The sequence below is a fragment of the Micropterus dolomieu genome, linkage group LG07, assembly GCF_021292245.1.
Source record: "Micropterus dolomieu isolate WLL.071019.BEF.003 ecotype Adirondacks linkage group LG07, ASM2129224v1, whole genome shotgun sequence".
Classification (NCBI taxonomy): Eukaryota; Metazoa; Chordata; class Actinopteri; order Centrarchiformes; family Centrarchidae; genus Micropterus; species Micropterus dolomieu.
In genome coordinates this window covers 9,959,380-9,985,217 of record NC_060156.1, presented here as the reverse complement: position 1 = coordinate 9,985,217, position 25,838 = coordinate 9,959,380, and the positions used below count along the sequence as shown (strand labels likewise).

At 39.2% G+C, this 25,838-nt stretch overlaps 1 protein-coding gene across 2 annotated transcripts in view; it reads left to right on the top strand.

Annotated features, from left to right (window-relative positions):
- Positions 1–25,838, top strand: part of LOC123973492 (receptor tyrosine-protein kinase erbB-4-like) — a 366,438-nt gene that overhangs the window by 258,153 nt on the left and 82,447 nt on the right. For both annotated transcript variants that reach the window (XM_046053563.1, XM_046053564.1), the window contains 8 exons: positions 517–582; positions 9,226–9,344; positions 10,628–10,769; positions 13,257–13,370; positions 13,819–13,945; positions 14,778–14,851; positions 18,469–18,559; positions 22,213–22,412. In XM_046053563.1, coding sequence (XP_045909519.1) covers positions 517–582; positions 9,226–9,344; positions 10,628–10,769; positions 13,257–13,370; positions 13,819–13,945; positions 14,778–14,851; positions 18,469–18,559; positions 22,213–22,412 — 933 coding nt within the window. The remainder of the gene's footprint in view (positions 1–516; positions 583–9,225; positions 9,345–10,627; positions 10,770–13,256; positions 13,371–13,818; positions 13,946–14,777; positions 14,852–18,468; positions 18,560–22,212; positions 22,413–25,838) is intronic.

The window sequence follows — 25,838 nt, the reverse complement described above, 5'->3', positions numbered from 1 at the left end:
CATTTCATACAAAATAAGAATACTAAACAATAAAAATAAAAATAAAAATAATAATACCTGTAAAACACAATTACATTTTAGTTGCAGATATAATTAACAACACGCTAGTCTTTTCAGGTGTTCAAGTACATACATTCTTGCAGATTGTGTTTATGTTAGATTCTAATTATAAGAAATATCAAGCACACAACATGCTCAAAATACACCTATTATAACAAAGCCTTGTCTCTTAAGAACAATGCATCAAGTTGATTTTATCTAGAGAAAAACGGCACACAAACACAGACACATAGCTGTATTTAAAGGTATTACAACGATACTGCCACATCCTCGCTAACTCTTTGGATCAATTTGGGCTTCAGTGGAGTGCTTAACTGCACACAGACTCAGCTAACCACCTCTATCACATTTAAAGGTTCAACTAACATGATAATTTCAAGGCTGATGCTGATCATATTTTGTGATTAAGTAACCATTTGAAATACCAATCATCTCTTTCCTTGAACTTGTGCACAGGTCAAAAGTGCCATCGTTCCTGTAATGGTCGTTGCTGGGGACCCAAAGAGGACCAGTGCCAAAGCTGTAAGTACATTACTATTATCAGCTGAAGACACACCACATGCCCTTTTAGTGGCTTTAGGATCAACGTGAAAGTCCTCCAAAGATTTTGTATGTTTATATGCATATGTTTGTGTGTGTGTGTGTGTGTGTGTATGTGTGTATAAATATACCACATTGCTGACATTAATATGGATTTTGTTCTTGAGGAAGTTATTTCTGTTTAAAAATTCCACCCTTGAGGAATTTCTGCCTTGCTTTGGTATCAACATTACAACACATGATTTTATGCTAAATTGTTTGATGGTCAGAAACTTGGCTTGCTTTCATACAAGAGTATGAACTAAACTGTGTTTAACTAATGTGGGTGTGACATTTTCATGTGTCAAACTTGCAGAATGAATGTAGCCACAAACGTTGTCCAAGTTGCCACACCTTATTTAGTTGACTTGACTGAAAAAATTACCCACGTTTCATATCCAAACCAAATGATTTGGTTTGAACCAGTATTTGAACCAGGATTTTTAAGTAATTCATATGCCTTTATGATAAATGGGAAACAATACGTTCACATAAAAGCATCTGTTGAAATTTTACTCTACTAACAAGCCTATTGTATTTAGTCTTACTCTACTCTGATCTGTACTGACAAATCAGAAATGAAAAAAAACTATACATTAATATTACTACTATCTATTAAGCGTGATATTTATGGAAAGGGTGAGGTCATTTGTATATTTTTTTCGATTTCCTGATTTTGGTTAAGATTCTTATGTGCATGATTTTACAATCCAGCATGAAATTTATTCCACAGGCCTCCAGTTTCAAAGCATGGAATAAAGAAAGAATTTGCTGACCCTGCATAATTTTTCTTGCAAAGTGAAGCATAGTAAGTTCAGATAACAATTTTTTACACAGCAATATCTCTTATACTTTCCTGTGAAGGTCTTATGTTTCCCAAGCTAAAGGAGCTTCGAACAAACACAGTTCATAACATTATGTGGACAACTTCTAATTGCAGAATGACATTTAAAATATAACAATGGAGAAAATTTCCAAAGAAGGAATGCTTAATAACACATGTTTGGCTCTGTTCATTGCTTCATGAATAATGAATTTGTATCTAATAAAGTAATTTAGTAGATCTAGTTCTAGTTTAAGTTGCTTTCCTAATCTAGTTAGATAAATTCATAGTGAGCGAAGTGGCACTTTGTAAGGTTTCTGACAGTTTTCTGCCTTGTAAATGGGTCAGCTCTGTACTGGTATTCCTGAGCCCATAATAGCTGTGGAAATACCACCACCCCCAGTACACACACAAACATACACACACACACACACACGCACACACACACACACAGGCACATATCAACACCAACAGCATCCCAAGACCCCCCAACATAGCCCCATCCCATATACCACAAACCCCCTTGCTGGGACCTCCCACCATTCATACTAGCTAATGGCAGCTGAAGGAGAGTGTGAGAATGATACACTACTGAGTCCATCAGCAGGGAAGAGCTCCACGTTATTCCCTCTCCTTCAGTCATCATTCCTCTCAAATTCTCTATTACTGTTTCTCTCCCAGACTCCAGACTCTACCCATGTTGCGAGCGCTCTCTCTCTCTCTCTCTCTCTTTTTCTCTGTCTCTCTACCTCCCTCCCTCTCACCTGTTTGAGCAAAGTGTAATGTACATCGCATACATGTCTACAAGCAGACACACACACATGCGTAGCCAAAGCAAAAGAATAAAAGGAATAAAAAAATACAATTCCACTTTTGCACCTTAAGGTCCCAACAGGTCCTCTAAACTAAACCGTAGAAGAGGTTGCTTGTCATTACCTTCCAAGTCGACCCAATATTCGTGCCTTCCAGAACACCTGACCATTACAAAACATTTCTGATCTGATGCTGCTCGATATGTTAAAGGATTGGTTAAAATTAGGCAAAAAATCTGCTTGGTTACAGGAGTCATTCATTCATCTAAGAAGAATGACTTGATGAAGGTTAGTAAAAGATTGCAGTCAGGGTTGAAAAAATAACAATGCTGAATCTCAGTAGGAGGTGGGATCTCCTGTGTAAAAAGGCACACGATTTGTTGACCTATCTGTCTACCCAGGCAATTCCCTTAGAGGTCATGCAGCACTAGCAACATCACATTATTTGTGCCCTTGCTTTTGAGGGACAAAGGTCAGACTTGATACACACAAGAGGCACAAGAGGTTCATTTGGCAGTATCATTTTAGGCTTTTGAACAAATGACTGATGCTGCTGTTTTTATTGTGATGACAGTCTCCACAGTCCAGGAGCTGAAAGCCGAAACATAAAGCATATATGGCCTAGCTAAGGACCAAACTTAATTGAATCTTTTGTGTATTTTTACGATACCTAAAGAAATAGGTATCAGACCATGCTGTCCTCGGCTGTATGTATAATCCCTTTCAAGTAGGTAGGGTGTTGCTAACGTGGAATATTCCATATCCTGTTAAGTACTATAAATATGACTGCACTTCAGTAAATGTGCTTTACTATTACTACTACATTTGCTAGTTTTATCGTCCATCCATGTCTAACACCATTTCACCGTCCCTTCAAACACACACACACACACAGGGAAGCTTGATCTTTAATATGAATACATGTGGCTTTTACGTAGTGGATCAGAACATCTACTCAACACATACCACATACTGAAACTTTACAAATCTAACATATTTATGCAGACAAAAAAGCACTCACATTTTTTCCTCTCTCCATTAAATATCTCTCCTCCCACTTCCAGTTTGATATTACTACCGTCACCATCAATTTTCCTCCTCTCTTTCCATCACTCTGTGCGCAGACCACTCGATCTATGCCTCCCAACCCTGGCATGTCTCATCTTATTTGTTCTGCAGTCACGATCTCATTAAGATAATGAGGAATGAACTGTTTGACCAGGACCTGTTAACAACACGTCACATACCAGCCCCCGATAAGCCCTGGCCCTGTCTGTCTGCCTCCGTTTAGCCATTGTTATCTCGCCCCATCTTCATCCACACGTGTATGCCATTATTCATCCTTCTTCTGCTCGCTTTTCCTCGCAACCTTTAATTTTATTGTGCTGAAATACATGGAATAAGTAACTGTAAAAATGTCAAATGAAAAATGACTTCAAAGATGCTTTTTGTGACATTTTCATGAATAATTATTCAACTGTCTCAAAATCAACAATAAACAGCAGCTTGTGGTGTCAGCACCTCAGGGGGGAAAACGAATACACTCAAAAAGTAAATTACAACTCAATACAACTTCTGGCACTGAAAATCACAAAAATACAAGGGGAGTGTACCCAAATAAGTAGATGAGCAGAATTCCTCCTATTTTTCAAAACTACAATTCAACACTGAAAAAATAACTGTCCACAAAAGTTAATGTGACTTTCTTCTCCAGAGTCCAGAGTGTCTAAAAGGATGCACTGATGCTTGTTTGCATGGCACACAGTCAAATTAGCTTATGGACTAAGCCAATGCTCCTCTCTGTTGATAATCCTTCTCCAACACTGCTGCTGGGAAGCCATGTGTTGGCTAGGAGAATGTTCAGTATCATTCCTAATGTATACCAGCATATATGTCAGCATATACAAAGTAGTCCTTTCATCTAGCCTAAGAATAATCAGATGAAGCACTACTTCCAACCACTGGAGCACTCTGCCTAAATTACATTTAATCAGGCAAAACATCAATGTATACATGTATCAACATCGACACTCTCAAACCTGTAATAACTGATGGGGTTTTTTTTGCCCACTTGGGGTCAGTAGAAATAAATTGTAAACACAACATTGACATATCATCACCTTTCAAGAATGAAATGGTAAACTTAATAGAAGTTGCTTATTTACACATCTAGCAGTTACAGAGTAACATTATCATTCATTTAGAGTGGCGTATAAGTCCAGTATTTGCTCTCTTTTAGCTCCATTTTGGTTTTTTACCCATTCCTGAAAGGAATATCTGGCTCTTTCACTGCTAAATGCTCTGCTTTGCCAGCTTGTTAGCTAGTTGCTAAATGTGTCTGTCTGTCCTGTTTTGAGCTGCGGGAGTAGTGTACAGTGGGTTTTAATATTCTGTTTGGCTGCTGTGCCTATAAAGCCTAAAACCTAATGTTGAGGCACTGAATTAGTATCTTGACTTGCAATTATTGTTCACAATGGTGTGGTTTGGAATCCTGTAAGATTTCCAGAAACAAATCAGATAACAAAACAGGTATGTTTTGACAGTTTAATGAAAAAAGATACATACGACAGCTACGCATTAGCAGCTGTCATAACTACAATAACATAACTACACATTTGGCTGTCATCAGTTGACACAAGTCATTAGTACATCCGAAACACTGGACAAATAAAGTAAACAATGAGCTGAAACCCACCATAAACCTCAATAAAGGCTAGAGGAGATGTAGATTGAGGGGATAATTCCAGACTATATGTTCATAATTAAGAGTGACATCTTTCACATTGTGACATTGTTTTCACATTGTCATTTGATATATTGCTATAAAAATATTGATTATAGCAACTTAGAAAAATCTTTAGAAATCACTCAAACAGATACATTTTGGCCAGTAATGCAAACATTCATTGCGTTCATTTATATTTAAGTCAATTGCATCACAGACAATATAGTAGCTTTGTTTTTTTTTAAAGAATGTAGCTGAAAACTAAAACATCTATTATATTATATTATATTATATTATATTATATTAGCTGGACAGCGCAAAGAGGGATATGTGGTCACAAACATGCCACTGGGACCAGATGGAAGATGAGAAATCTGCTGTACTGACATTTTATTTCACAGCTAAGCACTTGTGTCTTTTATTTGACTAGTTTTGGAAAGAAGCATCATGATGAACAAACTCATTAAAGCTTTGATAGCTTTTAAAATCTGTGTTTTAGACATCAACAAATAACAATGGCAGATCAGCTTGAAATCTTTACGTTGCCATGGATTCCAATGATCTTGGTGATGACAAAAAACTGTATCAAAACATCTAACCTCAAACCCCTCCTGCAGCACAATCCACATCGCCACTGTCCATCAGTGTATTTATTTTGTTCCAAATCTATATAGTCAAAGATTATTAAAAAAATAACAATTCCCAGCAATATTTTGGCTATACACATTGTTTGGAACATACGTCATATAAGAAGTATGCTGCTAGAATGGTTCAAGAAATTTTTAATGCGGTATTTGATACGGTCTTTCACATTTGGAAACTATTTTAACTGATAAGAAATCAAGCTGAAACGTTATGCCCTCTACATCTCTCTGAATTTGCATCAATTGTAAGATACATTTCACTAGGTACAGAAAGTTTTTCCACTGCAAAAACCCCCCGCCATCTTTATTTATGAAGTTCTGTTGGAAACCAGGTGTGAAAAAGCACATTTTAGCTCATGTAAATGGAAACTGAGAGGCAGTGGTTCCTGTGACTGATGCTGCTGTCCACAGCCTGTTCAAATGGGAGCTTCCAGGCATATTTTATGAGATGGATTCCTTTTGTATTTTTTGTCGTCACTAGCCTGTTTTTTTTCCCTTAAAGTGCAAGTTTAAAGCCAAATTGATCAACAGCATTGCTTCTCTCTCTTGGCAAAGTCATTTGTTTGACAAAATGTCGTTTGAGTAAAGTAGACCCTTTCATTTTAGCCCAGGCACTGTTAATGGAATGCCACTGATGGTACGTTAGGGTGAAGTGTGCGTGTGTGTGTGTTTGCGTGTGTTTGGCGGGTTGTCTGTGGTTTATATCCATCACTGTGATAGCATCTCGTCACCGCAATGCCCAAAGGGAAGCACGGCACACATCAAAATACAAATGCATACACATTCACACACCAGCATTGGGTTTGTAATGCTGAGCTAGAGTCCAAGTCAAGTTTCAAGTCTCTGAGCTAGAGTCCAAGTCAAGTCTCAAGTCTCTCGTGGTTATAATGAATGTTGTATCAACTGCTGCGTTCAATCCAGGCTGCTTATAAAACTGCTTCGTTATAAGGGATTCTGTAACTGTAACCTGTTTTTCATTTACAGAGCACAACCATGTAATGTGCAATGCAATCAGTGACAGCTTCTAAACTACTGTAAGTCAACACCAAATCCAGTGACTAAATAAAAATGTAACATTGCATGATCAACAGTAAACCTGTAGCCTGTTTTTCACTCACAGAGCACAACTATGTAAGATGCTGGATTAAATATATTATGTGCAGGTGTTATGTACTTGAGGTAGGTGGATTTGGTATATACAGTATATACAATATGACAATATCACAATATGAACAGTATGAACAGCTCTGAAAAAGAGAATGATGAATAAACAATAAGTGTTAACCAGTAATAGGTGGCTGATTATAGGCAGGAATTGTTCCCACACCCCCAGACTCTCAAATCAGAGTAACGTTATAGCCTAACTAAATAATACTGTAACGTTACATGATCAACAATAAACCTGTAACCTGTTTGCAGCAGTTAATAATTAACGTGATGGCAGCGAGCGGGACAGAAATTATTACGTCAATCGACCACCACAAGTTTGGCAAGCAAACAAACGCTCATTCATCTTTTCATAACACAGTCGGACCTAACCTCCGGTAGGTCGTAGCTGAAGCAGGAAACAAGCTAACGTTAGATGGCCAATGCTGAGCTAAACCTCAGGTTACTAACCTATTATGCGTTCAGCGCTTCTTTGTTTGGGTCTTGTATGAAGTTTTAAAGTCAAAGTTTATGATGAATGGCACAGCAGCTGCCGGTGTTTGTTGTCTCACATGTGGCCGTGCGCAGCAGATACTACGTGTTACGGAGGTAACGGAGGGAGGGGAATAACGGCAAGCTCATCAGACGCTTCCTAAAAATTGTTCACGAGTCCCGCACATTGAGTCCGAGTCGAGTCTGAAGTCTTTTGAGGACGAGTCTCAAGTCGAGTCTGAAGTCACTGTCTGAGTCTCAAATTCTAGTCCCCATCTCTGCTGTTCACTAACATTGTTACTTTTCCCTAAAATTAGTACTTTTACCTTCATCCGCCAATCTGTTTATAAAAATAAAGCTGAGTGAAGGGAGCAAGTAAATCAGTGCATGTTGGTTTTCTCAGGAGAAGGCAAATTGGCCAGATCCTGATTTTTCAGGAAGGATGGGATTTTGGGGTGTGTGATGGAAGTATAAACTAACAAGTTGTGCAACAAATGACTGATCCTTGGGGGTGAATGATGTAAAAAATCTTTGAAATAAAAAACGGCAAAAGCTTTTATTGAATGTTTTTTTTCTTGTGTTAATATCTCTGCTTTATCCCTCCCAAATAGCTTGTAATGTAGGAAGGTTTTCCTGCTCTATCAAATAAATCCAACTGCTAATGCTTTAGCTGTGTGTTTTACCAGCTGTCTTTCTCTGAGAAATGGCAGAGTCCTGTGCACATTTGCATATGACTGTCAGGAAGCGAGGCACACAGGCATACGGCGGCCCACATGACTATGACAGGCATGTGAGGAAAGGGTGGACAGACGTTCACCATGTAGTCACATAGGATTTGCTATGTCTCTGTCAAATTCAGCTAGAGACAATCAGAGGAGCACGCAGGGAGAGATAAACATGATTGAAGACAGCTAGTAGGTGGCTTTAGTAGATGCTTTGGCTCGCTACACACAGATGCAGATGCAGATGCAAAAACACACACACACAATTTCATTCCAATTCAATTCACATACTTAGCTTCCTCTAACACTCATTTTATTTATTGCCAGATCAGAATGTGACAAACTGAACTACACATACTAAAGAGGAAGAAGTTATTTAATTGTCATTGTCTGTTGGCAGTGAAATTGTTGTTGTCAGGCTCCCTCCAACAAAGCTCATACAAAAATTTACAGTAATTGAGAAATGAGAAGAAGAGAATCGAAGTCAAGAAATAAATAGCCCAAAAGTGTAAATTCAGGGATAAATATAATCTATAAAATAGAATAAAATATAATATAAATATACCACTGTTACACACTGAATATATACACATACACATACAGTACATACACACATGCTACACAGAGATGAAAGCAGGTTAGCATAAGTAGTATAGTAGTATACAAGTTGAACAGTTTAATGGCCTGAGGGATGAAGCTGTCCATGAGCCTGGTGGTGCGGGAACAGATGCAGTGGTGCTGTCTGCCGGAAAATTTCTGGCTGCAGCGGTTGGGGTCTTTAATGATCCTGTTGGCCTTCTCCCTGCACCGCTGGGTGTACAGGTCCTCCATGGATGGCAGCTTCACCCTGACGATGTGCTGTACAGTTCTCATCACCCTCTGTAGAGCTTTGCTGTTTAGGGCATTGCAACTGCCATGCCAGGCGGTGATGTAGCCAGTCAGGATACTCTCAGTGGTGCATCTGTGGAAGTTGCAGAGTGTGCTGGAGTCCATGTTGAGCCGTCAGAGCTTGTGGCGGAAGAAGAGCCACTGTCTTGCTCATTTTACGATGGTGTTGGTCTTAGTGAGTCCATGGATGGAGCTCTGTAGGCCTTATCGCCTTCGCAAACAATTGCAGCTGCGTGTGAATTTGCATATTGCAACATTTTGATCTTCAGGTGTGTCATAGCTTATTTGTTATAAGAAATATGTATTTCTCTTTCTCTCTCTCTTTCCCAAACAGTAACTAAGACAGTGTGTGCCGAGCAGTGTGATGGCCGTTGCTTTGGTCCCTATGTTAGTGACTGCTGCCATCGTGAGTGTGCAGGTGGTTGCTATGGACCAAAGGACACAGATTGCTTTGTAAGTGGACACACACACACACACACACACACACACACACACACACACACACACACATTTACTTCACAGCATTCTATGAAAATGGTCATATTGTATGAAACCCAGAAGCCTTTCCCGATCTTACTGTACTTTACATTTCCTGTTTTTCACAAGCCTGACACATTTTCCATGTGACTTTTAACTTCCTTTGATTCATGGTACTTCTGCAAAGGGATTTCTTCCTTCCAGACTCAATCTTTTGCTTAAAAATGCCGCTTGTATGATAAATATCATTAAATGACATTTAATTCCCATTTCTTCCTGACATAAGGGTCACTGTTAAATACAGACTTCACCAGGCCCCGCTTCATCTTGGCTCTTCGCCATGTGCTTTATCAGTTGAACTTGCTTCTGCACATGTAATTCAGAGCCCATCACTGATGGGGATCCTCTGCCTGACTTTGGGCAGGCAAGGGTTCTCGCTCATTATTTTTTGTTCATCTTGATTCTTCACACTTCATCTTTTATTATACTCAATAATGGATAAATCAGGAAGTCATTTTGAACTACTCTCCAAATGAGACAGCGAATTCTCAGTTGTATGTCATCAAATCTGTCATGTTTTAATTGTTCATGTCCAGAACATTAACATAGATGTATTGTTTTTATTAAAAACAAACTCAATTTAGCAGGTTTATCTTACATCTATACATTGTTCAGTAAATGTTATTACTAGTTTTAACAATCCTGCCTGTCTGTGTATTTTTTTCGCTGACTGATATTCTATAAGAATCAACAGTGAATAAAACAGGAAGTAATTTTCAACTACACTCCAATTGAGAGCGCAAAAGTCTCGATTGATTCTTATGACATTTATTAGGGCGTGTAAACGGGTAAACACAAAATCTATGGTTCAGTGCTTACCTCTGTTTTGTAAACACTGTTTGGCGTGTTTTACGGACAGCAGAAGGTGAAAAAAAGAAGAAAAGCAGAAGATAACATTTTTTTTGTTCATTTTGAAAAATGTTAACTTCGTGGCTCATTGGACATAATTTACAAAAAATGTCACTGCTGAAACTGTCAGCAGTGACAGGTAAGAAAAAAACACAAATATATCAGTTATTCTACATCTTTATCAAAAAAGATTCTGTTCTGCACATTCCCAAATTAGTAAAATTATACATGGTACAATACCAACTGGGATAAGTGAGAAAATGTCTTTTTTTCATTTGGGTGAAATGACCTAAATACACCACTGTGTGTGCTTTATGTGTATGTGATTGTGTCTGTATGTGATTTTGCAGGCCTGCACCAACTTCAATGACAGTGGGGCATGCGTGACCCAGTGCCCCCAGCCTTTTGTCTATAACCCCACCACCTTCCAGCTGGAACACAATCCCAGGGCGAAGTACACCTATGGAGCCTTCTGTGTCAAGAAGTGTCCACGTAAGTCTGACCACCTGGAACACACCCACACACACACACACTGATGCTTTACGACAATACTTGCAATGACCTTACATGGATTACATAAATCCCCTAACCATTTATCTTAAGTGAAAAACAGCTTGTCTTGTGTTTTCTAAACATAACTTGCATGCATGTTTGTGTTCTCTTGTATGTCTATCTTTGTAAGGACCAATTAGAGTTGTAGACCTTGGTAATGACGATGTTTTGCAAAGGGGACATTGTTCCTGGCCTACTCTTCCACAAAAGGCTGTTTAAGGCTTAATACTTGGTATTGGGTATTAAGGTTGGGGATAGAGTTGTGATGGTTAAGGTCGGGGGAAGGAGCAAGGGAATACATTCTGTTTGAAGTACAAGTGTAAAATTGATGTACCATGTGTGAGCATTCATGATTTGTGTTTTAAATGCCATGGTCTTCAGACAGACAGGAGAGGGGAGGAAAGTAAAGAAAATGGATTATTTTCTGTTATGAATTGGGCATGAATAGATAGGGCAAACCCCGTGACCCTGTACGCAGGATAAGCGGTTGACGATGGATGGATGGAGGGATAGATAGGGCAAAGCCTTCTTTAGTTTTGAGTGTTTGCTTCTATTTCTACACATTAGCCACTAAACCCTTACCTCACCATTTCCAAAACCATGGTCCTAGCTTCAATGGGCCTTTGAATAGATTCTTCAATTCTGTGGATTTCTACTGGAGGGATAGACACACATTTCTTCCAATAAGGGTTGGGAGGCTTTCTAACACATTCATCTAAAACCTCCCATAGGTGATTTGGGTTGAGATCTGGTGGTGTGGTTTTTTTTGTGTAATCTACACATCCAAGTGGTTATAAGGGAAGAGAATAGAAAGTTGCACAACACCCACGGCTCTGTGTTCATGATAAACACAAGGCGGTGGGGCTTTGGGGCCACGTGTCTTTTGCATAACATGTAATCTGGGCAAACACAGGTTGGTGGTAAAATCAGTGTCGCCAGTATCAGCAACAACAAGACTTGCAGTGCCATTTTGGTGTCAAGAATGACTGGAGTTTGTGCATTTCACCTCCCCGCTCAGGCCTCACTGAACTATGGCACAAGGCATGGCCCCCGTCACTTAAGAGGCCGTTTGAATTTTAGCCCTGCTCCACATTTGGCATTGGTGTGGAACGGCCTAACAGACTTGTCAATATGGGCTATGACATGCAGAGAAGGGATTATGGAGGAAACATGTGTTTGGTCCTTTTGCTGAATACCTTGTTTCTTGCAATTGGCTATGGATCTCTGCAGAAACGCAAGCCCAGCTAGAGTCAGTACTCATAAGAATCAGTATTTTGCACCATTTCCACCATGAAGATATCCAATGCCAAAGAATCAGACACTAAGTAATTTAGTAAATTGGAACCGACTGGGTTGTCACTCTATTGCTATGATACTTTGACATGAAAGGAGGTCTATTGAAAGTAAAACCTTGAGCAGCAAACAAATACCTAAATAAAGTAAATCTTCATTTCTTCTCTAACACACATCTCACAGTTGTACTGGTCAAGGTCTCACCCAACACTCTTTCATCTTAATGAGTTTTCTACCTTGAAACGTCGCCTCTCCCCTGAGGTTGGGGTAACTGGCATTTGTAAAGCCAATACAGGTGATAAAGAAGCAGAGGGTTTGCTCTGCATCACCGTCATATCTCCTCTAACTGCTAATTGTAGATGCCAACATCAATGAAAATGCCAACTAGCAGGGATGGAAGTGTGACATGTGCTTGGGGATGTTATAAGATGCAGTATTGTGTAACCATTTAAATGTGTAGTGGGATGGAAGTCCCTTACTGCTAAAGTGTGAGTCATGGTTGTGTGAATTTTAGGCTTGGTTAAAAGGTAACACAAAATGTAGAGGGACTTTATTTGCTTGTTTTTTTTGTGGTAGTTTTTATGTGGCATACTGCATTTCTCTAACAAAGTATTTATGATGGAAGGGTCGAGAGGAGAGGGATAGAAGGGGTCGAGAACGGAGGGATGGAAGGGTCGAGAGGGGAGGGATGAAGGTGATTGTTAAGGGTTTTGGTGGTCCATAGTGGCTAGGAACCCACTCATCTCAATAATCGGCTTGCTTATCATCCCCCTATAGTTCCTGAGGTAGAAAACAAACAATAACTCTGTGAAATTATTAATTCTGGCACGCATGTCTTTGGATGGTGGAAGGAAACCAGAATTATTTTTCACTGATTAATGAATATTTAACACTGGACATATAATTAAGCATCGATTTAATTTAATATTTAATTTGGCAGCCTAAAAACTCCAAACATGAAGGTTTTATTCAGGCGTAGTCAGGATAGCATCAGTCAGACAAAGTGAATGAAAGTGACTTTCAACACTTTTTTTCTGTGTTTGCCTACACCAAGTGTCACTTATTGTAAAGTATGTTCCTGTGTGACAAACAGAAGCCATCTGTACTTGACATTTACAATGAATTGTTTTTCAGATAACTTTGTGGTGGACCATAGCTCCTGTGTGAGAGCGTGTCCCAGCAACAAAATGGAGGTGGAAGAGAACCGCATTAAGATGTGCATTCCTTGTACTGACATCTGCCCAAAAGGTGAACCGCAAATATTTATTTAGCCTTTTATGAAGTTGTTACAGCAAATAAGTATTTACAGTGTATCACATAGCAGTTGAACATCAATAAATCTTTACCACATTTATTCTGAGACATGTGTATAGCCACAATAAACAAAAAGGACTGTCACTGGCCTGTGAACTGTTTTTCACATCAGACCACCAGTTCAAGTTTGGTTTGAAATGTGCTGGATTGCTTTTTGCCTAACACAGGAGGGATGTGCTCATCTTCAAACTGACCTAAAATGTGACTTAAAATTTTTTGGAGAAATGCTAAAAATGCCACTGAAATGAGGTCGAGCAGCTGCACCACCATATATAGTCACATCTGTTTTAAAACACCATCAGTATTGTTTATTAAATAAAATTGTTTTTTTAAAGACATTTAATCAAACTAATGGGTTTTGCGAACTCCCTGTGTGTTCCAGCGTGTGATGGCATTGGTACCGCCAGCCTACAGACAGCGCAGACAGTGGACTCCAGCAACATTGACAAGTTTGTCAACTGCACCAAAATCAATGGTAACCTGGTGTTCCTCATCACTGGCATCAAAGGGTGAGAGATGAGAACATTTTGCTTCTCAGTTTAAGAGACGATGAAATAAAGTGTAAAGGTCCTGGATTGACAATTTTGAAATAAAATTAAAATAATAAAATTAATAATAATAATAAAATTGTTTGATCAATCAGAAAAAGTTATAAAATTCTATATTTTTATATGGAATATTAATAATGTAAATATATATTATTTATTATAATGCTTTTTTATCTCAGCTCCGTCTGCACCTCAGCAAATGCTTTGAGCATCAATAACTTTGGGTCCAAATACATTGCAAATATTACACAGCTTTTTTCACACATTTCACTTTTAATGTAAATTGCTTGAGATAAGAGTGTCACCTAAAAGCCCGAAATAAGTGTCAGCATACTGGTAATTGTTTGAATTATTATAAATAATCTTACCAATGTCAGGGATGGCAAGCGGGAAGTGAGTAAGCTGACAGTGCCTTGAGAGTAAGAAGAGTGCTGGTAAATGTACATGCTCATAAAGTACGTATTTCTAAGAAGTGCTGTGGGGATAGTGTGGCATGTATGAGAGTAGAGAGTGACTGCAGAAGACAAAGCAGACATGCATATATTATGGATGGATAGATGTAAGTAATCATTCACAAATTATTGTTATAGAAACACATACTACACAAAGATCACATGCTAAACTTTTTTTAACTGATATTCTAAATTGTCATGTTCTGTGTCTGTGTGGGAGCAGCTCATTTTCCATTGTTGTGATGAAGACACATTTTGCTTATCTATGCATTATAAAATGTAGTTGCGGTGATCTTTCTGTTGTTGTTTATGTCATCCTGATCTCCCATTATCATTCACAGGGATGTCTATCACAACATTGAAGCTTTGGACCCAGAAAAACTCAATGTATTCCGCACTGTTCGAGAAATCACAGGTGAGTAATATCACTTGTACAGCACTCATCTCAGCACATGCATGCAAATTAATAAATAAACAAAAAATGTGCTCTTTGTCCCTTTTCTTCCACTTGTATGCCATATAGTGTGCATATGCAAATGTAATGCTTGTGTGTGTATTTTCTCAAGTCTACTGCCCCCCTCCCCCCTGAGACTGTCCACACCGAGGACAGACATTGCAGCATTAGATGAATATCAGATGAGTCTTTCAATCTCCTCTGTCTCTCTGCTGCTTCTCCCTCTGGGAGTCCCTAGCCTTGAGTCCCACAGTCGCAGCTTCACGCACCATGAAGAAAAGATCCAGAACATGTGGTGCGCATCGTTAATCCTCCAGCTCCCCTATGTCACCACCACATTCTGAGCTGCATGTATACTGTCATATTTCCAGCCCAGACGTTTGACAATGCCATCTGAAAGAAACCTTGTATCTCCAATGTGACACTACCTCATGAAATGAGAAATTATGACTGTTAAAGCTTTATGAAACAGTATCCCCCTTTCCCCTTAAAAACATATATTTACTTGGGATTGAGCATATGTTGTGGTTGGTAGTAAAAAGCATCTATAGAATATACACTGAAATAAATTATTTCTGTTACCACCTCACTAATGGTAACATTCTTTATATGAAACATATGGGGAAATGCATGCTCAACATTACATGCCAGGATATATGTAGTGGTAGTGGCTGATTCGTGCCTGTATTGGGTTTTCTTACCTGCTCTGTTACTGCTCATGCTTTACATCCCTATGTATGATCTAAATGTGTTTCAAAGTTAACCACTCTTAACATCTGCATCAAAATGATACGATTTTATTAACATCCTTAGAACCTTCCGGTGTGGGAAAATAGCAACTGACCACAGAAGTTAACTACAGCTCAGCCCACAAATCACATCGACTTGGTTTGTCTTTCCAACAAGTTGCGATCCATTGGTAGACAATGAAGTGATCGTTTTACCCCAAGCACATCTTAAGAGAGGGGAAACAGATAGAGAGAAAATGGATAGGAGCAGAAAGAAAAATCCAAGCAGATGTTACAATCAAACAAGAAGAAGACAAAACAAACTAACAAACCTATATCATCTGAAAATGCTAAGTGCAATAATAACCTAGACACAGTAAATAATTTGATTTTCAACAGATTTTTGTTTGTTATTTTCTCATTTGGTTATTGATGGCAGTTTGAAAGCAGGAGGTGGGGACAAACCATTGGCCAAACACCATGTAGCCAGAGATGTGTGTCAGCTCAGCTTGTCATCTCTCCTAGCTGTCAAGAGAATGTGACTTCTGATACAGGCAGCCAACCTGCCTCTGTGACCCCAAGGTCACAACTAGCATTGCTCTAGCTTTCAAATGAGCTGCTCATTCTTCACACCACCAAACCTGTCTTTCTCTCTCCTCTCACTCTTTCTTTCTTTCTTTCTTTCTTTCAGTGACTCTTGCTTCTTTCTTTCAACATCTTCAAAGACATATCTCCAGTTCAGATTTCATCCAAACAGTGGGCGATCAACTCTCGCAATTTAACATAAGTGGGTTTCTCAGTGTTGTGACTCGGAATGTAATCACCACAACTTAAGCACTCTTAACCTTTGCTTGCGAGCTCATGGCCTTGTACTCTAAGTGGCTCCACGCTGTAATTTGCTTTGTGCATTGGTGTGCCACTGATGTGGCTCTCGGAAGAACATGAATCACTGCTAGGTGATCTTTTCACTTTGCCTTTTTCTGCACAAAAGCACTCATTCAGAAAGGTGAGAAAAATGTGAAAAAAACTGATAAGAAGGCTACATTATTTTTTTCCCCAACTCATCATTTCCTCTTTTCTCTTTGTTTATTGAAACAGCTGCAATTGTAAAGTGAGTAGTGCTAATAAGTTCCAACATCACCTTGTTTTCTGCGTCACACACACTACACTCACATTCACACCTTGAAGTGTCTCATTAAGGCTCGTAGTGTTGACAACTATGTTGGTGAACATCAGTCATCCATGTTCTCTACCTGGTTGGTTGAGGAACTGTCTGCAGAGATTCTGTATCTACATTGTACAAGTAGCATGTAGCATGTGTGATGTTAGCCCAGTATTACATTAACACAGGCAAGTATGCAACAGGCAGTAGATTGTTACCTTGTTTAGGAAGCACCCCATCCCCGAAAGAACACTGTGGTGGAGCTGTGAGGTTCCTCAGCACTGCAGCGTTTGTCAATTAAGATAATTAGGCCCAACAAGTACAACACTGATGTTTAGCACTGCTGCCTCTGGGCTAAGAGGCCATCATCATCATGAAGAAGATTGACAAATACCAGAACTGTTGTTAGCTTTAACAAAAACATTTCCTGTAACATATTTTATACATTTATACATAAATATCACATAAAACCAGTTTTCCATTTTGGAAAGTTTTGATAATATTGAATTTATTTTGGAGGATCTTTGCCGGTTTGGTTATAAGATTTGTGCTCTTGCACAAGAAGAATAGCTCTAGTGTGAGGATGTGTATCAAATTCAGCTCATGAGCCCTGGTGTGTGATTCCTCACAATTACCTCCCCCTTTTTTTTCTCTTTCTCTCATCAAACACTCTTAATAAGCGTTCGCTCAGACCGTGCCGCTGCTCAGCTGGGATTGACATAACAAACAAAACGATCTCCACAAACTGATAAACGTGCTGTTGAAGGTTACTGCTCTCTTGTCAACAAGCCACGAGCGGCCTTCTTTGCAACTCGGCTTTACGCCCCACCCACCCCCACCATCCCTCCATTTCTGGATAAACAAAGTTATGCATCCTGCGGGAAGAAAGCACACAGTTTAATATAATGGAGTCGAAAATACTGTTCATTGATTGGAGAATGCGCCACACTGCCCATCACACCAAGGTTTTCTCTCACCATCCGTGGTGATGGATGGTGAGAAGAAAAACATTCTTTCTCTTCCCCCTTTGTCAGGATGGCAATACAAGAACAGCATGTGACCTCTGTGTTTTCTTTTAATGCCAAAGCAATTTCTGACATTTTGTGTTTTCTTTGTCATGTTAGTTACCTAGACTTCCCTTACTTCCACCATCTCTTACCTTTACTCCCCTACCCTCTGTGCATTTTCCCGTGGTCTCATAGCCTCATCCAACTGTTTTGTTTGTCCTCCGGTACTGGCTTGGGGATTGTACCCCCCTACCATTTCCCTGCTAAATATTTCATATTTCTGAATCCATTATTGAAAATCCTAAATGAGCCACAGCCATCCTCTCAGCTATTCATTTAATCTTCTAAATGATTCAAAAGCAGAGAGGCAGATAAAGGAAATGCAAAAATATTGATATATCCAACTTTCCACTCGTCATAGCTGGCACCAAACTCCTCTGTGGACTTTCTGTGCCTATAACATTTTTCTGGCTTAGAAGTGCTTGGCTGCTTTCTGATGAGACTCAGGTGGTGTGGTTACTGTGGTCCTGGAATGTTGCTAATTCCAGAGAGATGCCAACTCTCCCTACTCATTTTATTCTTGTCACTGTTTGAAATAGAGGATATGATAGACAGCTGATTCTAGTCTGTCAGTATTGGTGACTCATTATAACCTCTGTGTGTGTGTGTGCCCCCATTTAGGCTTTCTGAACATCCAGTCTTGGCCTGACAACATGACAGACTTGAGTGTTTTCTCCAACCTGGCAACTATTGGGGGAAGAGCGCTGTACAGGTACGCACCTGAGAACATCATAGCTTTGCTGTGAGTGGATGTTTTTTAGACCAGGAGTGTAATTTATACCAGAGCGTGTCAACACTGCCTCAAACAGAGCTTAGTACTTGGACAGGAAAAGTAATGTGTTAATAGATTGATGTATTAAACCATCCCACAAAATCAGTTACAATGTTATTAGAATTGTACACAATTAAAGGTGCCCTGTGGAGTTTCCCTGTAAACAAAAACTGTTTACATTCAGTATCAGGCAACAAAACCTATTGTATGTATCCTTGACGTATAACAAACATGTCGAGTGCATTTTCTTCGCATCGTTAATTCTTCTTAAAGGTTTTAAACTGCATTATTAACTTACATGATTACTAGCCAGCACTATTCTTCTTCTTTGCCTTTGTTGACACATTGCTGTATATCTTGCAGCATTACCGTGAGGTTTTGATCAGTGGAATAGCGTGAAACCATTGGCCAAACTGTTTATTGGTTTATCTGCGCCGTCATAGGCATTTATACTTGTGCAATTGTGTATGCGTTGCTCTGCAATTTTTTGCATTACTTACACAACTTACGTAACCTACATAACTTAAATAAAAACATTCTATGTTGACTTTTTGTTTCACATGGGAAACAAACGCTGGTCACCTGGCTTAAAAAGTCTGGTTTCTGACTTTTCTGGTAAATATCCTACACCTAGGCCTTCACTTCCGGTTGGTTGGCTCGTAGATTAGAACATTTTACATTGTATCCATCTGAATATGGTGTTTGGATCTTTTTTTTTTTGAGGATCAAAGTCTCCACGTAGTTCAACAAGGTTATTCTTTTGTGATTCCTCATATCAGTGACCAGGGTTAGGGTTAGCCCTAACATCCAGTCTTAGCCCTAACCCTAACCCTAACCCTAACTTGTACTAATCTACGGGTCTCGCAATTGCCCCATGGGGATAAATAAATTGTTTTGAAATTGAAATTGATCTACCACAGAGCTTTACAGACTGACGCCAACAGGTCTTGACCATGCATGCATATGTGACGACTTGGGATCTAACATTACTTGGAACCAAATAATTGTTTGTTTTGACATTTAAGAAGCCAACTTAGTTGTTTTAACCCATTTGGTAGAACATAGTAATTTATCTTTTGATTTTTAGTGATTTTTCTAAAGGTGCTCTGAAATTTACTGTGACATTTGGATGGAAACAAATTGTCTGAGCAGCTGATGGCATAGTCTGGATTGTGGGATGTTCACATGTGTGTCATCCACCTGCAGAAGGAAACAGCAGGCTGCAGTATAAATTACAGCCTGCCAACTACCCTTATCCCATGCTTGATACCGCACCCCATTGGCCTGCTGTCACTTTTAGAGTGTTCAAGTGGAGCCTTAAGCGGGGTAGGCTTTGAGCAAACAAAGAAAGAGAAAAAAACATGTTATATTGTTGCAGCAGGAAAATGTGGAAGCAAAAATAAAGCACGTGCAGTGTATTGAAAGAAGATTGAATATTAAAGCTTCTAGATCACATGTGTCAAACTCAAGGCCGAATCTGCCCCGCCACGTCATTTTATGTGGCCCGCAAAAGCTTTAAAGATTCATGATTGTCCTAAATAGAAGTCTATGCTGCCATAAACTACATCTCCCACAATGCAAGTCGATTTTGTGACCCGAGAAGCATCCCGCCATTATTTTCCGACAAGTGGAGATGAGAAATGTATACAAACAATCCCTAAATGTCTAAGACGAGCACAATTGATGCAGAAGGAAGGCAATTTCATGAATGGTGGGAAAGTGAATACATGTTTGTCTTTTGTGTTATGAGGCAGTATCAGTGATGAAGGATCAACGTTAGTTAAGGCTCGCGCAGACTACACGACTTTCAGCGTCAAGCTACACAACTTGCCGTCTTGTGACGGGAGTCTTGAAGTCGTTGTTTGCGTTCACACTACGTGACTGATCGGTGACAGGAGGTCACACACTGCAGGAGCTGACAACGACTCTGTCACCCGATGCTGGTCTCGAAAACACACCTGAAATGTCAAACGGGAAATGACGCGAACCTACACATAAAACAGCGGTTGTTTGTTATTATAAAGATACCAATTGTAAAGACAAAGAATACGGGTGAAAGGATGGATTAGCACCATGATTAGCACACGCAGGTAGCAGAGACTGTCTGTGTCAGAGAGAGCTGGATGTGAGTGAAATGTGTTTTGCAGTGAAAAAGTCGCTGCCTGCTCTCATTGGCTGGATGTGGATGTCGAGTCGGCCGACTCTGCCAGATATTTGGCATGCTAGATATGTGGCAGACTTCGGTGATGTGTCAGAAATGTGTCGTTGAGTAGTTCACACAACGACTGGCGACCGCAGATCAACCACTGATTTTCTCCCGATCACAGCCTACATCCCTATGTAGCTCGCCTAGCGGCAAATCGGGCTAAAAATCGTGTAGTGTGAACTAGGCTTAGGCTACAGTCGCCCATATGTCTGCATTTTTCCAGCTAATCAAACCATCTCTCATTATATGGACGTATGCCCTCTGAAAGGCTGTGTGCAGTTTTATCAAATGTCTCATCTGTCCATCTGTTATTAGCAGCTCACAATTATTTGTTTTACCATGGTTCTGCACCTCTGGACTGTGAAAAAGTGAAAAGTTACTGTAAAAGATTATGTTTGATGATATTTGTCTTTGTTATTCACTTGAAATGTTTGATCTTTGATTGATGGAGTAATGGGTTTTTAAATCTGATAAATTCATTTATTTATGTTATAATAACACAGAGAAATTTTCTTACTATGGCTATATTTTTACATCTGATAAATGTCCTTAACTTGAATACATAATCAAATAAAGAGACAGTTATTTAACAATATGTTAAGGAGTAGTTATGTTTACAGTCTTACAGTTGCAACTGGCCCTTTGAGGGTAACCGAAATGCTTATGTGGCCCTTGGTGAAAATGAGTTTGACACCCCTGTTCTAGATCATGGTGAAATGACCATATTGTGGTATAATTATTCTACACAAACCAGACCATGGTGGGGATAATCAGTAGCCTTTCTCATACTTTGCTAGTGTTGTTTAATGGTAGTATTTCTTCAAATTAGGAGCACATTGGAATGTAGCTAATTGTTTTCTCACCTTAGTACTGAAGTATGTTTTCTCTGTATGTTTCCTTTAACATATTGAATGTGAGTTTTCCACTGAGCAGCCGCACCCTCCTCAATGTTCTATTTGGATTTTGTACTGCAATCTCACACATTTCCATCCAGCCGGTTTGTTTTTATTATTTAATCATGAACACCATCCCTCCCCAATCTTAACCACATGATTTAAGTTTTAGATACAGTATTCTAGCCAGCATTACTTTTCCCCTTTAAAGGGTAGGGTTTTTTTGCACGTGAACATTATTTGATGGAGAGAAAGTTGGGTATGCGAATCATACAATGTTCATAAATAGGCCACATGATATGATGACAGAACAAAGATTGGATTTTTTTGAAGAACCTAACTCTGCTGTCAAAACCCATGAAATAAATCCATCTACTCTGCTCCTCTCCTTTCCCCTTTTTTCCCCCCAATTTCCTCTCCCTGCTCTTCTCATCTTTCTTTCCCTGCTGTCTGGCCCTCTCTTCCTCTCACCTCAACCCTTTCCTCCCTCTCAGTGGGATCTCCCTGCTGGTATTAAAGCAGCAGGGCATCTCATCACTGCAGCTCCAGTCCCTAAGAGAGATCAGCGCTGGGAATGTCCACATCGCAGAGAACAGCCAGCTTTGCTACTACAACACTGTCAACTGGACGAGACTGTTCCGCACTGCAAACCAGAAAGTTCTGATCCGCAACAACCAAAGCCCACAGAAGTGCTGTAAGTTCATACCAAAATCATCACAAACATCAAAAACTCTTGTGTTCCTGTACCAAAACAGAAATGGAGGTCCATCAAACATAGTTTGCCTTGCTTTGTCGTGGCAAAAACCTGTATTAGATCAATGCTCAAGCTCTAAAACCAGGTCGATTATCTAGGTGAGACAATCTGTCTTCACTACGCTCCTGCAGAAAGCAGCACTGATACTGAACATAGTAATAGCAGAAACACACTTATCATGTCTAATATTCTCTGTCTGAGTAGAAGATATTATTGCACTCATTTCTAAAGACAACTAAAAACAATAACTAAAATAATCCCATAATCAGACCAATTAACCAACAGGACCATTCAGAGAAGGCAAGGTTTGGCCAAATTAAATTAGGCAAATATCCAAAGTGATGAGACAAAAGCGGTGTCTCTAAAAATGGAAGAGCTTTTATTATATCACTGCCACAATTATTCATTTATGTATAATGTTCATTAATGAGCCAGTATTTGCATTATTGAGTTGGCCCCTTTTTGCTGTTCATGTGCTCCTTTCCCCTGGGCAGTTCCTTAGTGTTGGGTGCGCGCACACACACACACACACACACACACACACACACACACACACACACACACACACACACACACACACACACACACACACAGACTCTCTCTCTTCTGTGACTTTGAAGACGTTGGGTGAGACTCAAAAGTCACACACCGCTCTGTGTGCATCAGAGTGTGTGTGTGTCTACACTTGACTGAGCCTAGCAGGGACTGGAAAAGGGCGGGTCTTGCCCCCTTACAGTGCAGCAAAAACAGAGGAGAAGTAGTCTGCATATGCCCATATTTTCATTCGAGTACATGCGTAGTTGTAGTGATGTAGAAATGTCATTGGGCAATTAGAGAAACCAGAAAACCAAGTGAAAACCAATTTCCACTGTAGCACTTTCTGTGAGCTGAAGTGCCAACTTAGTGCTATAGAGTTAGCTAGCAGACGCGACTAAGAACAAAGTCATGTTTTTTGGGTTTTTTTCAAATCATACTTCATCTAGATTACAAAACTTTCCACTAGGCCTGTTCTTGTGGTCATTCATCCAGGTAGTACAAGGTCAAGTTGAAATGTGGGATTGTAGATGTTTCACCTCTCATCCAAGAAGCTTCATTAGTTGAAGTTAAAAGTTAGCCACAATTGTTGTCAAACAAGTCAAATTTCTGCTCACTTATTAAGGCCACAGTTTTTTGGAGTGTAATTGATAAACTACAAGTCTGTCTGGTTTCTCTTTGTATTTTTTAAATACCTATCACTTTGCACTGAGCTGATTAAAGTCTGATCGTGAACAGAGTTACTATGTTTCAGAGGACTTTTGTCAAGTTAAACCATTATGAGTATTAACAATATCTCACAAGTTAGCCTACTGAGTCCATATCTGGTGGTAGATAACTGTGGTGTGCAAACCAGACAGTCAGACATTTTTTTTTCCATTCTCAAAGATCTGCTCACTTTGTTCCAAAGCAAGTATTAAATAATAAATTCAAGCTCAGCTACTACAACTTCATCAGGGCAAATATTTGACAAAAGGGAATCACAGAGCTTATCATAGGGTCATTAAACGTACTGTTGAGTGATGGCTCATTAGCAATAAAATGTCAGTGTTTTTTAACAACATTTTTAGAGAGCAGAGCTTGGGGTAATATATGAGAGAGAAAAGACTTTTTTTTTCTTCACACACTTCTTCAGAAGGTCAAATCTCCGGATAGAAATTGCTAATTCAATATTATCCCCATCAATGCACTCAGTAGAATAGACCCTATCCAGAAAGGGCTGTTTCATAACGCTGGCCTTCGCAACAATGAGCCTCACGCAAGAACCACTCATACAAACAGATTTATTCTTAAGTGGTGTGTACAAGTGATTTAGGAGCATGCATTCACCAATTTTCTCTTCAGTACACACACAATTTAGGAGTGGTCTAGACCTGTTGTAGGAGTCATGTGCAATTAGTCTGCTGTTATACCAACCTATTTCTTTTCAGTAATTGATTATATAGTTCATTACTTTGAAACAATTTTGAGTTTAAACCTGAGTTTTGACCCTGCAGTTGGAGTATAAATGTATTCATATAGCTTAATGATGTCATCATTCATTTAAATTAGCTATTGATTTTACTGTGTAGCACAACAATATCAGTATGAACATCTCAGAACAAATTTATTTTTTTTTATTTTTATTTTATTTTTTAAGGTTGATTTGTCTCTGTATTTAACAAGGTCAGATGGGAGTGTAATCTTTTGGATGCCTTAATGCGGCGGGCCCCTGGAAGAGAGTGACAGAGTTCTGATATATTGGCAGAGACAGATGAAAGGTTGTCTTGGTTTAGACTACCACGGCTGTGCTTCTGCAAATGTGAAACTTGTTAGAGCCGCAACTCCACAGACAGACACAGCAATCCAACCCTATTCTCTTAATTCCACTGCTGACACTGTTAAATGAAAAACTTTCCTTCATGGATCTCCAAAGTCATAAAGTTCTTCTTTTCATGCTTCAGTGTCTTTTTCATGAATGAACACTTCCTGACATTAAGCACAGAAGGCATTCATCATGTTTACGTGGGTCATTTACACAGTTATGTGAAGTTAGTTTGCTGAATCTTATTTGGAACACACATATAAGCACACCTTACGATAAAAGTATGAGAAAGTTGAGATAAGAATACAAAAATGTTGTTGCATGTCTTAAAGGCAGAGCACTGCACATGCATCATAGACCTACACAGGTCATTTTAATTATCATAGGCTGTACCTTGGTGTCCAAGGTAATGGAGAAATGTTATTGATAACATATCACAAGAACTTCTCTGATTTTTTTACCATGTGAAGAACCTTTCTTCAGGTTGATATTTTTGGTTTTCTAAAGATCTAAAAATATTTCATTGTATAATTTCTAAATTATGTATTTTGAAACTGATTACACCAAAATTTCGACATTACAGCTTTAGTAATAAAATAAATAAATACCATACCAAACCCATTTAGGATAGGATAATCCTTATCCTGCCTAAACTCTTTAGCCTTTTCAATGGCTGCACTGCTTTACTTTAAGAAAGGGATGCAGGAAACTTAAGGCAACAGTTGATTTCCAACTACACCTCCTGTCCTCACAACCCTTTTATTCTGTTTACCACTATTATAGTTATCTGACAAGTGTTTGTTTGTTCACTCATTATTTTAGTTTTATTTTGTCCTCTTGATTTTTATTTAGTTCTCTTTGACTTGGCTGTTTTTTTTCCTTATATCCATTTTCTTTCTTTCCTTCTCTCTCTCTCTCTTTCTCTCTCCTTCCCTCTTTCCTGCCTGTTACAAGCCTTTATCATAATCATCATCATAGCCTGTTCTCCTGTCTCCCATGGGATTCAAAAAGGCACCTGTCAGCTCGAG